This window comes from Terrapene carolina, unplaced genomic scaffold, assembly GCF_002925995.2.
Source record: "Terrapene carolina triunguis isolate 2854851 unplaced genomic scaffold, T_m_triunguis-2.0 Scaffold68, whole genome shotgun sequence".
In the NCBI taxonomy this organism is placed as follows: Eukaryota; Metazoa; Chordata; order Testudines; family Emydidae; genus Terrapene; species Terrapene triunguis.
The window spans coordinates 50,474,541-50,489,256 of NW_020664419.1; the positions used below are offsets into that span (position 1 = coordinate 50,474,541).

Sequence of the window (14,716 nt, forward strand, 5' to 3'; positions counted from 1 at the left end):
GATATAATGTAACATTTCCATAAATATGCCATGAAGAGATTTTGGCTGCTTTGGAAGCTGTTATAGCTAAATTGTTTCTTTTGTGCATAGGACTCTGACAGAGACAGATAGTACAGATTTCTTTTTAGGTTTTTCATCTAAGAAAAAATAAATTCCGTCTCCTTGCTTCTATGCTCCCGTTCTGTTATGAGCAATGACTGCTGAGTTGTGTGTGTGTGTGTGTGTGTGTGTGTGTGTGTAAGTTTCAGAGTGGAGAGAGTACATTTTACATTAGTCTGCTAACAAATGGAATTGAGATAACTTACTCATTTTATCATCAAGATTCATACCTCTGCTGCAGCCACCATGTGCAAATAATGACATATTAATGTCAAACTGTGGAATGTTTTCTTCCATATAGTTTACTAACATTCCTAATTATGCGCCACAAACAGTTTTGAGTTCAACTCACAGTAAGTCAGCTATTACATAGACACAAGTCAGTTTTTATATAACCAAAATTATCAGTCATCATTATATAATGAAATGCCACAAGTGGATTTGCTCACACAGTGCTACAATAGATGGTGAAAGCTGAAATACACTTGCCGAAGTTTACATTTAGGAATCGGAGTGAGGTTGGGGGGTCAGTTGTTGCTTATTTCCCATATTCCTAACATTCCGGAATGTCTGCCCTTCACTTCTTTGTTTTCTTTATCAGTTTCAGAGGTGCTTCAGCAAGCACCAAGAATCTCCCACAGCATGAATGAAGACATGGCAAAAGCGTTAGCTACTGAAGAAAGTAAAGTAGAGCCGAATACCTGATTCAGTTGTACAGCATGGTAAATCCAAGAAAAGGTGCACTAGTGTAAAGAATGCTTATTACACTTGCTATAAGCACAAGCATTGAGAAGCCAGGACAGAGTTACATATAATATAACCAAATTGTTTACTTTTGTAACCTTAGGATAGGGTTGCCAGGTGTCTGGTTTTCAACCGGAACACCTGGTCAAAAAGGGACCCTGGTGGCTCTGGTCAGCACCACTGACCAGGCCATTAGAAGTCCGGCTGGTGCAGGGCTGGCAGGTTCTGTGCTCAGCTCCGCACAGCTCCCGAGAAGCGTCCGTCACATCCCTACAGCGCAGGGGTGGCCATGGGCGCTCCACGCATTGCCCCCGCCCTGAGCTCCGGCTCCATAGCTCCCATTGGCCAGGAACGGCGGCCAATGGGAGCGGCGGGGGTGGAGGCAGTGCATGGAGGCCCATGCTGCCTGCTTTCTGGGAGCCGCCTGAGGTAAGCACTGCCCGGAGCCCGCACTCCTTACCCCCTCCTGTACCCCAAATCCCTGCCCCAGCCCTGAGCCCCCTCCCACACCCAAACTCCCTCCTGGAGCCCACATCCCCTCCTGCACCCCAACCCTTGCCCTGCCCAAAGTCCCCATCTGCACCTCAAACTCCTCATCCCTAGCCCCACCCCAGAGACCACACCCCAGCCAGAGCCCTCACCCCCCCCCACACACCCCAACCCCTGCCCTAGGCCAGTGAAAATGAGCAAATGAGCAAGGGTGGGGGAGAGCAAGCAAGGAAGGGGGAATGGAGTGAGCACGGGTGGGGCCTCGGAGAAGGGCCGGGCCTTGGGTAAGGGCTGGAGAAGGGGGTGGGGCAAGGGTGTTAGGTTTTCTGCTATTAGAAAGTTGGCAACCCTACAGCCAGATCTTTGGTTGCATAACTCTAACAACACCAGACTGCCCTAAACCTGGCACTACATAGGAAAGGGGGTTGTGACCAGGATACCCAGATACCAAGGCAATCTTTGGCTGCTGGAACAGGTTGGCAGTTGGTACAGCTGTTGGTCGTCAATACAGTTTAGAACAATCTTTACGTTCAGATTAACCTCACTGATGCTTTCAGCTACCTTTAGGAAGAAACATGACCGTGACTTGTCACAATGCAGAGGACTGAGGTCCACCAACACCTGCCCACTGCAGTAATTGCAGGAAATGGATCATGTATAATAAAGTCCAGCTGATCTTAATGGATTGTAAAAATACTTTTAGTAGCAATGTCTAAATTAATATTAAAATTGCAATTCCATTTACAGTTCATCTTTCCCACTTCCCACTCATCTGTACAGGCAAATGCAAGGTCTCTGTACTCACACTGCGAGGTACTAGAGATTCACTAAACCTGATACAACAAGGCTAGTTCTTAGGGTGAAATTAAATTAAGGAAAAGTTGAAAATTCTTCAAGGAATATGCTTGGCCTTATTCCCATAAACACAGCAAGTTAAATACTATAGTCTTAACGGGTTCTTTCAAAAATGGTGATTACATGTATACCAGGTTCTCCGCTGTGTAATGAATACTTTTCTTCTTCCCACACTTCTTTTCTGTCGGAATAGCAAATCTTGGCTGCCCTTTTTTACCTCAAGAACCAGTAGCATCACAAGAAAAAAAACAGATCCCATTCAAAATTATTTCATGATGAGTGAACTATCTTGTTCAGGCCATAACCTTATAGTTACACTAACCATGAGAGCTGCTGCACTTAGAGCAGTTGGAAATTGTCTGGGTGCTCAAAGGCGACATCTTTGATTTGCTCCTCTTCACAATCATAATGGGCAGATGACAGTGATGTACTTACCAGGAGTAGAAAGAGCTTATTTTTAAGACTGTGACTCTGTATCAAACACTTCTGTGCTTTCTACTGTAAACAAAATTTTGTTTTATAAACATTTTCTTTCTCAAAATCTAAACATCATTTGACTGGCTAAATGCCATTAAAGTTCTCTTTAAAATATAGAACACAATATATGGAAGTATAATGGGTTTTTCTGTAAATTGCACATTTAAAAAGTATTACTGCCTGCTATGGGGGGAAATGGTGTTTCTGAAGAGTCTGCTGTATCTAAACATAATAACCCAGACTAAATCTATTGGACTGTTTATAGAACATCACATTATCATTTCTTTTCAGCAAGTGCTAGCTCTCTCCCAGCATTATTCAGCACTGCTGTGTTAAACACATCTTGCTGCAACATAACCTGAACCAGTGTTTTTGCTATTTAGAACTCCCATAGGTTCTTAGAACACAATGAATTTCTTCAAGGCAGTCAATGTTAAGTACCTTAACAGTGGATATCAAGGAAAATCTCCTCAAAGTACATGTTAAAGTAATGATGACGTACCTTCATTATTTATGTTCACAACTCCTATCAGGTTTATAACTGGGGGAAGCAGTTCACGTGAATGCCTCAAAAATTAAAAGTCAGTATCTGAAGCACATTATTAAAAGAATAGATGGCAAACCCACTGCAGAGATAAATTCATGCTCCCATCACTATGGTAAGGCTACAGCAATCTCATATGCAGATTTACGGTCCTTCTACCTGGTTAAACAAATTGCTGTAGTGAAAATGCTTTCTGTGTCAGGAATACAGGCTAATAAAAGCATAAAGTGCTTTTTACGGATCAAAGCAGTTGACTTAAAAAGTAATCTATGTATCACACAGATTTTTTAAAAATAATTATCTTTTCAATCATTCACTTTTAGAATACCTCATAGTTGATTGAAATGCAATGGAGGAGCCTCGTAGTTCTGCATATTTCAATTAACTACTAATGGCTGCATTCAAAATGCTCAGAAGTAATTGAAAGACTAGAAGAACATAGTACCTCCATAGAATGTATTCCTAATAGCTTCTCTAGTTGTCATTAGCAGAAATTCCACTGTCAAGAGACAGTGCCTTCTCAGGGTAATATCACAGCATCAAACAAACATATCCAGTGAGGCAAATTCACTCTAGAAGAACCTCTTGTCCCAGGGTGGGTGCTTTTAGGAAATATTTCCAAAACATTGCAAGCTGCACTGCTGTTCAGACACGGGTGTGTTCACAAGCAGTCACAATATCTAAGGTTCCTCTCAACCAAAAGATGTCTGGGGAGCCCTGTTCAATCCACTTCCTCCTGTTTTGGAGTTTCCTTCTCTGATCAGGATGGGCAGAAAGTGTAGAGTGGGGATGGGAGAGGGATGGAGAGAGGAAATAATTAATCTTGTTATTTCAAAAAGTGTGGTTGATTCCATTAGAAATTCTATTATACACCTCTACCCCGATATAACGCGACCCGATATAACACGAATTCGGATATAACGCGGTAAAGCAGCGCTCCGGGGGGGCGGGGCTGCGCACTCCGGTTGATCAAAGCAAGTTCAATATAACGCGGTTTCACCTATAAGATGTTTTGGCTCCCAAGGACAGCGTTATATCGAGGTAGCAGGTGTACTTATTTCAGGATGTGGGACAGAGCTTGGTTGGAGATGCTGAGAAAGACAATGTCTAATGAACTTCTAGCCAGTTTTAAAATTTGGTAGAGGCATCCAGGTTTTTTAAATTATATTTTACAGCTATGCATTTCAGCAAATCTGGGGCACACAGAGAATCCTAGCTGCAAGATATTCTCAGGTTTCAACACTCTATATGCATGAACTTACAAGGGTGACTTCAGGGACAGAATAAATTAAAGGGACCAGTGTACAAGATATATTCATTCCAAACGCTAACTTCCATTTACAGGCTATATCAATCTAGAGCAAATGAACTCCAAGAAGGTTTTACAGCACAAATATTTTCTTTTGCATAAAGAACAAATGGATTCCACAGGCTAAATAAAATATCATTTTTTCCCACACACATTTTTCTCCACCAAATGAATGTCCCACACCCTTGAATAGTATCTGCCCTATCTGTCTAATGTGGAAATTAACAAGCCCCTCCCAGGAGCCGCAGCAGTCAGCACGGCTGGGAGAAGTAATACCTTTTAAAATGTTGCTGTATTAGATTTTAAATGATCATTTTATACCCCAAATTGGTTTTTAATAGAACAGAAGAAGGTGAGAACAGAGCTGTACTGGAGGAAGCCCACATGGAGCTGAGTCTCTCCCGAGAGGAGTGGCAAAGAAGCAAGAGTGGAAGTTGTAGAGAGGCGGCAGATCCTGCACTCCAGTGGCATGAAGGGAAACAGAGTGCTGCCCTGGGAGTGCAGTTGTGGACTCCCTGATATAGGAGAATCCCAAAAGGAGAGAAAAACATGCATCTAACACAGCACATTTAGCTCTGTGAGTGGTCATGCAAGCTCCATTTAGGTGGTGGATAATGATACAGATAATGATACAAAAACAATGAGGAGTCCGGTGGCACCTTGAAGACTAACAGATTTATTTGGGCATAAGCTTTTGAAGTGAGTTTTTTACCCACGAAAACTTATGCCCAAATAAATCTGTTGGTCTTTAAGGTGCCACCGGACTCCTCATTGTTTTTGTGGTTACAGACTAACATGGCTACCCCCGATACTAGATAATGATACAGAAAGGCTGCAGGCATAGTCAGTCCTTTGTTGGAAGTGGTAGGGAAGGTGCACCACCCAAAAGGGTGACTCCTTCACAGGGACTCCCAGTACTCTAAGGAGCATAGAGTGAGTGTAGCCACCATGCTACACAATGTCCACTCACCTCTGTGCCTGGCAAGCTCTGCGGGCTAGTGGGAAAGCCCCATTCCCCACTCCCTCCCTCCATATTTTGGAGACTAGTGCCAACACTGTTGCTAGCCTCCCATAAACCTTGCACTCAGGAGACACAAGGACTGCAGTTGTGCCCTGCCCCTGTGTTAGGGGTGCACAAACCCCCAAAGTATCCCATATTGTGTCCTATGTGGAAGCTGGGCACCATCTGGCCCTATAGGATTACCATAGTGCTCTTTTCCCTTGTCAGGCTCTCTCATCCAATCCCCTTTTCCCTACAAATACAAGATAAAAAGTGTGTATTTAATACAGCAAGCTGTCTTGGTTTCTATATTGAGGAAATGATGCAACATGTGTATGACTTTCAATATGCACTAGCTTTTCTGAAAACTGTACTTCTGTAATTATTCTGGTGCTTCTTTTGTTGTATAGAATTTTCACATAAAATAACAAGTTAACTAGAACAAATTTTAGAATAGTATTTGAGGGTATTAATATGACTATCAGTTATATTCCTTTGATAAATAATCAGCTCCTACCTGTGCAGGAGTAATCATCAATTCGTATGTATCCTGTTCTGCAGATACACATGAAAGACCCCGGTGTATTTACACACATGGTATTCTCACGACAATAATGCCGTCCTTCAGCACACTCGTCAATATCTGTGAACAAAGCAGAAAGGTCAACTGATCAAATGATGCTGAGCTCTTCAAAACCACTCAATATATTGTCCTATTCGCTTCCATCAGTATTTAGCAGGACTAAAAAGTTGCTTGAACAGCAAAGCATTTTGGAAAGTTGTTAGGTTCTCTCTTCTAAAATAACTGTTTGAAGTGTTCAAACAACAGGAGCAGCGTGAGCTTTTTGGGAACAGCTGTTAGTGGAGGTACAAAGAAGATTACATCAGCTTAGATCTTTCCTAACTCCTTTTGAAATGTCGGTGTTGTTATATCTCTGATTTAAATAAAACAAGCACATATCTAAGGGCTTGAAGACCAGACTGACTGCACGGCCACTACAGTGTCATTAAATCGCTATATATTCTACCTTTGATCCAATAGGTATCCTTTGTTTCTTTACCATAGGGAGGCCAGTGATAAGTTCTTAACAGATACTGGAACTCATTAAAAGTTTTTCCTAGAAACATGAAGTCACCAATTGGTAGTTTATTAGATATGTAGGTAGATACTTAGTCAAAGCTGTGAACCTTACATACAAGCCTGAAAGGAACTTATTTATGCGGAGATCTGATATGATGGAGAAATTTGTACCCTGATAAAATCTCACAACAGACTGAATACCTGCTGCAATGTTAATTCATAGAGCAAGTTCCTGGTACAAACTATTGTAGACATGGAGCCTGACTAATCTGGGGCTCACTAGGTACACAGTACTAGTTAAATTTCTGGTGGCATGATATAATGGAAAAAAGAGAATCTGAAGCACAGGCATATGTACACAGCAACTTCTGCACATTATTTTATGGTGTTTGCTGCTGCTGCAAAAAAGTATTATACTAATTTGGGAGTGGTTAGTAGCACACTGTGTAATGCTATCAGGTTAAATATGACCATGTAGATCATTGTTGCTACCACTGTTATATAACTGCAACAAATCTTGTACAAAGTGTGGCATGTAAAATGTCTATGGAAAAGTTATTTGCTGAATATGATTATGCAATTTTTATGCATGTATCATTTTTGTATCTCAAGTTATGAATATTAACTATGTACCTCTATTTCAAATGTGTTTGTTTCTGGGTAACACCCACAAGGTATTTAGCCAGCACCTTGTGAAGAGACTATTCAAGTTGAATGGACCATCAAAGAACACTTAACTCACAATGGACCATGGAAGATGCCCATCTACACTTATCAGAAGGGGTAGCCATGTTAGTCTGTATCAGCAAAAACAATGGGGAGCCTTTGTGGCATGTTAGAGACTAACAAATGTATTTGGGCATAAGCTTTCATGGGCTAAAACCAACTTCATCAGATGCATGGAGTGAAATATATATATATATGCTGTGTATATATATATATATATATACAGCACATGAAAAGATGGGAGTTGCCTTACCAAGTGTGGGGGGGTCAGTGCTAATGAGGCTCATTCAAACAGGGTGGATGTAGCCTGTTCCCAACAGTTGACAAGAAGGGGTGAATATCAACATAGGGAAAATTACTTTTTGTAGTGACCCAGCCACTCTCAGTCTTTATTCAGGCCTAATTTAATAGTGTCAAGTTTGCAAATTAATTCCAGTTCTGCAGTTTCTTGTTGAAGTCTGTTTTTGAAGTTTTTTTGTTGAAGTATGGACAATTTTAAGTCTGTCATTGAATGTCCAGGGAGACTGAAGTGCTCTCCTATTGGTCTTTGAATGTTACATAAGAACATAAGAATGGCTGTACTGGGTCAGACCAAAGGTCTATCAAGCCCAGTATCCTGTCTACCGACAGTGGCCAATGCCAGGTATCCCAGAGGGAGTGAACCTAACAGGTAATGATCAAGTGATCTCTCTACTGCCGTCCATCTCCACCCTCTGACAAACAGAGGCTAGGGACACTATTCTTTACCCATCCTGGCTAATAGTCATTAATGGACTTAACCTGCACCAATTTATCCAGTTCTCTTTTAAACCCTGTTATAGTCCTATCCTTCACAACCCCCTGAGGCAAGGAGTTCCACAAGTTGACTATGTGCTGTGTGAAGAAGAACTTCCTTTTATTTGTTTTAAAGCTGCTGCCCATTAATTTCATTTGGTGGCCTCTAGATCTTATATTACGGGAACAAGTAATAACTTTTCCTTATTCACTTTCTCCACACCACTCATGATTTTATATACCTCTATCATATCCCCCTTAGTCTCCTCTTTTCCAAGCTAAAAAGTCCTAGCCTCTTTAATCTCTCCTCATATGGGACCCGTTCCAAACCCCTAATCATTTTAGTTGCCCTTCTCTGAACCTTTTCTAATGCCAGTATATCTTTTTTGAGATGAGGAGACCACATCTGTATGCAGTATTCAAGACGTGGGCGTACCATGGATTTATATAAGGGCAATAAGATATTCTCCGTCTTATTCTCTATCCCCTTTTTAATGATTTCTAACATCCTGTTTGCTTTTTTGACTGCTGCTGCACACTGCGTGGACGTCTTCAAAGAACTATCCATGATGACTCCAAGATCTTTTTCCTGATTAGTTATAGCTAAATTAGCCCCCATCATATTGTATGTATAGTTGGGGTTATTTTTCCCAATGTACATTACTTTACATTTATCCACATTAAATTTCATTTGCCATTTTGTTGCCCAATCACTTAGTTTTGTGAGTTTTTTTGAAGTTCTTCACAATTCTTCATGTCTGATTTGTGTCCATTTATTCTTTTGCATAGAGACTGTCCAGTTTGGCCAATGTACATGGCAGAGGGGCATTGCTGGCACATGATGGCATATATCACATTGGTAGATGTGCAGGTGAACGAGTCCCTGATGGTGTGGCTGATGCGGTTAGGTCCTATGATGGTGTCCCTTGAATAGATATGCGGACAGAGTTGGCAACGAGGTTTGTTGCAGGGATTGGTTCCTGAGTTAGTGTTTTTGTTGTGTGGTGTGTAGTTGCTGGCGAGTATTTGCTTCAGGTTGGGAGACTGTCTGTAAGAGAGGACTGGCCTGTCTCCCAAGGTCTGTGAGAGTGTATTTTACTGTATTTTTCACTCCATGCATCTGATGAAGTGGGTTTTAGCCCACGAAAGCTTAAGCCCAAATAAATTTGTTAGTCTCTAAGGTGCCACAAAGACTCCTCATTGTTTTTATCTACACTTAATGGACTTTCCTGAGGACATTCTAATTAGAGTATGGGTAATGGCTTCTGCTATGACTAAGCGAAGCATACACGGACATGTGACTTGCCCATGTGACTCCAAACTTCATCTTGTTACCTGTAATTTTCCACAAACTAGAAAAATGGGTTTCCCTTCACTTGGCAGAAGCTATAAAAGGCCCTGAAAACATCTCTATTTTGCCTCTTTCCTGCTCAAATCTCTGGACTATGAACTTATACTAATGGGAGCATTCTAACCAAAGGACTGAGGACCTTCCAATGATTTGGAAGCAACCAGAGACTTAACCAGCCAGTGATTTATTCTATCACTGCTACAAGCCTGATCCAAGAACTTTGCAATTGTTGTATGCATTTGATTCCTTTAACCAATTTTAACTCACCTTTCTTTTATATATATATAAATAAACCTTTAGATATTAGATACTAATGGCTTAGCAACAGCATGATTATTGGGTAAGATCTGAGTTATATATTGACCTGGGTATGTGGCTGGTCCTTTGGGATCAGGAGAACCCTTTGATTGATGAAACTGGTTTTAAATAACCACTCATCATTAAGTCTAGTGTCTGGGTTGAATACAGGACTGGAATACCCTAGGAGGACGCAATTCTGACTTGTTATCCAGTGTGGTGAGACAGAAGTTTACTTTTGTTGCTGGATTGGTATCTCTCATGGAAGAATAACCACCAGTTTTGGGGTCTGTCTGCCCTTTTTCCCAGGAGCTTGTCCTGAATTTGGTATTCTCAGTTGTGACCCACTGAAGCATGGTGACACACTGCCCCTGTGACACCAGTGCACAGACAAGTATCACTGAGCTGTTCAGTGCATGTATGGACCTCTAATTATATTAGCAAGCAGAGCCCCATATATTTTCCACAATTCCATGACCATGGAATTTGCCATAGAACCCAACCTTGCTACAAAATTGTACCCTAGAAACTAAGGGTTGCGGTTTTGTTTGTTTGTTTTTTAATTGTGCTTATGATCTCATGGCTACAAAAAACAACAACCCACCAAACAGAGAACAGAGCGTAAACTCATGCACTGTTGTGTTCCTGCTGACAGGTCAAAATATAGACTGGAGTTATAAACTCAACTGGGTGTTGATTTGCTAGTGATGAAAAATTAAATGTCAGCAATGATAGCTACTGTACCTTACTGCTGATCCTTATAGCACTAACATCCAGCTAATATACTCATCCCATAACACCTTCTACACCTTTCCTGCTGGCAAAAGCATCAACTGTCTGCTACCCAGCTGCCACCATCTCCTTTCCCCCTACAACTCCAAAATACAGTTTTGCATTGTCAGTACAAAGGTCTGTGGCACACTGAGCATTTAGAAGCCGAGTAAATCAAATAAATGCTACATGGATATTGCACTGATTCTGTGTTAATTTTCATATTTAATTCAAAAAAATCCTCTATTCTTTATTTTACCTGACGCTGCTGTAGATTTTTCCAGTTCTGAGTGTCACAGAAATCTGGGGACTCTGTTGCAGAAGTTAGATCTAGTTTGCCAAAATATGCAGGGCTTCACTGTCAGTGCTGAGTGTTAGTGACAATGGGCTGTTCTTCAGAAACCCAGTGCCCCCAACATTCCTGACTGTGATACTCAGGTTGCTTTTCTTTCCCTTCCCTAGGAGCTCTGCTGCTGGAGGGAAGAGAACCATTAGCAATGCTGTGGCACTGCTGTAGGGCAGCAGTCACTATTTTTATGTATTTTCATACAAAGTGCAACCTATACTTACAATCAGCACTTTCAGGCAATATGGTTTACCAAAACTAAATAAGAAAAGAACAAAAGAGACACCTCCATAAGAGCACAGGGGATGTATCTCCTCTGCACCTGAACTGAGAACAACATGGCAAGCTGTCTCCAGCAGAAAAACACAGTCACCGAAATTTAAAGGTGAAATACAAAGGAAACAAGAAAGAGCTGCTCACACCGCAAGTACTGCAGCAAGTGATGTAACTGATCTGAGCCCTGGTTTAGTGCAATTTGTGTGGAGAGGAAGTGGGGTTTGGCTTAAGCCTGAATTCAAACCCTCGGCTTACACTGCAATGTAGACATACCCTTTAAGTCTATCATTATAAGGCATGTTTTCTAAACCTTTACTTATTCTCGTGACTCTTCTCTGAACCCTCTTCAATTTACCAGCGTACTTCTTGAATTGTGGGCACCAAAAATGGACATGGTATTCCAGCAGCAGTCACACCAGTGCCAAAGACAGAGGTAAAATCACCTCTGCTTCTATTCAAGATTCCTCCGTTTATGCATCCAAGGATTGCATTTGCTCTTTTAGCAACCGCATCACATTGCGAGCTCATGTTCAGCTGATTATCCCACTACAACCCCCAAATCTTTTTCAGAGCCGCTGCTTCCCAAGATAGAATCCACCATCCTGTAAGTATGACCTACATTCTTTGGTCCTAGATGTATATATTTAGCCATATTAAAATGCATATTGTTTGTTTTTGCCCAGTTTACCAACCGATCCATATTGCTCTGAATCAGTGACCTGTCCTCTCCATTCTTTACCACTCCGCCAATTTTTGTGATATCTGCAAACTTTAGTGATGATTTTATGTTTTCTTCCAGATCACTGATAACAATGTTAAATAGCATAGGGTAAAGCACTGACCCGTAAAGGACAGCACTGAAAACACATCTGCTTGATGACAATTCCCCATTTACAATTACATGTTGAGACCTTACAGTTAGTCTGTTTTTAATCCATTTAATGTATGCATATTAATTTTATATTGGTCTAGTTTTTTAATCAAAATGTCATGTAGTACCAAGTCAAAGCATGACAGAAGTCTAAGTATATTATGTCAATATTATCTTTATCATCCAAACTTGTAATCTCATCATAAAAAGATATCAAGTTAGTTTGACAGGATCTATCTTCCATAAACGTTTGATTTGCATTAATTACCCTCCTTTAATTCTTTATTAATTGAATCCTGTATCAGCTGCTCCATTATCTTGCCTGGGATCAATGTCAGGCTAACAGGCCTATACGTAACCAGGTCATCCCGTTTACTCTTTTTAAATATTGGTACAACATTAGCTTTCTTCCAGTCTTCTGGATGTTGTCCTGTGCTACAATAATTATTGAAAATCAACAGTAATGGTCCAGTGAGCTTTTATGCCAGTTCTTTTTAAACTCCTGGATGCAAGTTATCTGGACCTGCTGATTTTAAAATGCCTGACTTCAGTAGCTTCTGTTTAACATCCTCCAGTGATACTAGTGGAATGGAAAGAGTGTTATCATCATCATATGATGAGGCTATATCATCTGGTTTTCCTACAAATACAAAACAGATATATGTATTTAATATTTCTGACTTTCTGAATTATTATTGATAATCATGCCACTTCCATCTAGGAATAGACCAATACCATTATCAGGATTCTTTTTGTCCCTAATACATTTTTAAAATCTCCTTCTTATTGTCCTTAATTCTGCTGGCCATAGAGTTCTCCTTGTGTCCTTTTGCTTTCCTTATCAATTTTCTACAATTCCTAATTTCTGATTTACTTTCATTACAATCAACTTCACCTCTCTTCCATTTGTTATATATATTATTTTTATATGTATCTTCACTTCTCCTCTAAACCAGGTCATTTTTTAAACCAGTATGACCTTCTTCCTCAATTGTGGGATTGTGGCTTTTGGGCATCCAGTAAATTGTTGTCAAATGATTCTCAATTATTATTCAAATTTTTCAGATTAAATTATTCCTCCCAGATGAGTTGGCTCATAATTGTTTTTAGCTTTGTAAAATTGGCCCTATTAAAGCACAAAATATATATTGGTATGGACTCATTCTGCTTGCATATTATAAATGTGATCAAGTCATGATTACTTGTACCTAAGCTACCATTAATTTTTAGTTCTGTGATCGATCAGTTCCTCTTTATCTGTCTAAAAAAAGATTTCCCCAATGTTGGCTGCAACACTTTAAGTTACAAAATAGTCATCTATAATGCTCAGAAATTCCAAGGATGTTTTAGTACCGGCAGTATGAAACCTCTAGCATATGTCCTTCAAATTGAAGTCCCCCGTGATCATACAGCTTTTATCCTACATATTATAGATAGGTGCATAAGGAGCTGGGCATCCTGTTCCCTAATGTGATTTGGTGGTCTGTAGCAGACACCACTTAATAATGTATCTTGTGCTTTATCTGTTAGGACATGGATTTATAAGCATTCAAGAACATTTTCTTCTGAGTTATCAGGGACTTGGAAACAGGTAATGCCATTTTAGACAGAGTGCTACTTCCCCTCCACTTTTGCCCACTCAGTCCTTCCTGAATAGGTTATAACCATTTATTTTAACATTCCAATAGTGTAAATCATGACACCAGATTTCAGTAATACCAATTGCACATAAATGAGCAATTCCAATTCCATTTGTTTGTTACCCAGGCTCCTAGAAGTAGTGTATAGGTAATTCAAGTATTTCTTCTCTTCGTGCCCTTTGGTTCCTTGATTAATTTCATTCCCAACATCTAAGTTTTTTCCTAACTGAGTGTTCATATCTTCCCTATTTTTACCCTTCCCATTTGCTATTAGTCTCACACCCTCCTGACTACTCTAGCCAGCCTGTTCCCGAGACTGGTTCCCCTTCTATTGAGGGGAGGCCATCCAAACAATACAGCCCCTCTCCTCATAGAAGGTGGATCAATGTTCCACAAAACCAAAACCCTCCACCCAGTGGTGTAGTCCTGACTGGGCTATACACTACTGGAATGTCCCCACCAGTGTGATCTCACACACGTATGCAAGGACATGCTGTGCAGAGAATGCCATTTTGCTCTACAAAAATGGGATCCTCCACGTGCCGTGAACTAGCACATACAGTGTGTGCGAGGTCACAGGGAGCAGAGGATGCCATTTTGAGAGCAAAACAGTGTCCTCCATGCAGCAAAAGTGTTGGAACACTGTTCCAGGGCATTCTGGCTCCACTACACCTGTGCCTACACCGTTTACCTAGCCAGCAGTTCACTTCCGAAATCTTCTGCCTTCTGTCTTCCTTCACTTATGGGACAGGAAGGATCTCAGAGAAGATCATTTGGACAGTCTTCCTCTTCAGCATACTTCCAAGTTCCCTGAAGTCATCTATTATCTGCAAAATATCCTGCAATGCATTGTCATTACTGCCAGTGTGAACCATCACCAATGGATCCTGGCTCATTGACTTCAGAAGCCTATCCAATAGAGTGACGTCTCATGTTTTGGCTCTGGGAAGGCACCACACTGGCCTGTTGTCCATCTGTCCCTGGTAGAATGTTCTTTTGATTCTTCTGAGTATTGAATCTCCAGCAACAATAATCTGTGTCCTTCCTGTTTGTGGGGAAGCTTGAT

General features: G+C 40.8%; 1 protein-coding gene across 1 annotated transcript in view; it reads right to left on the reverse strand.

The window, feature by feature from the left end:
* NELL2 (neural EGFL like 2) overlaps positions 1-14,716 on the reverse strand; it is a 230,977-nt gene that overhangs the window by 85,739 nt on the left and 130,522 nt on the right. Inside the window, exon 13 of the mRNA XM_026648958.1 lies at positions 6,035-6,160. Coding sequence (XP_026504743.1) covers positions 6,035-6,160 — 126 coding nt within the window. The remainder of the gene's footprint in view (positions 1-6,034; positions 6,161-14,716) is intronic.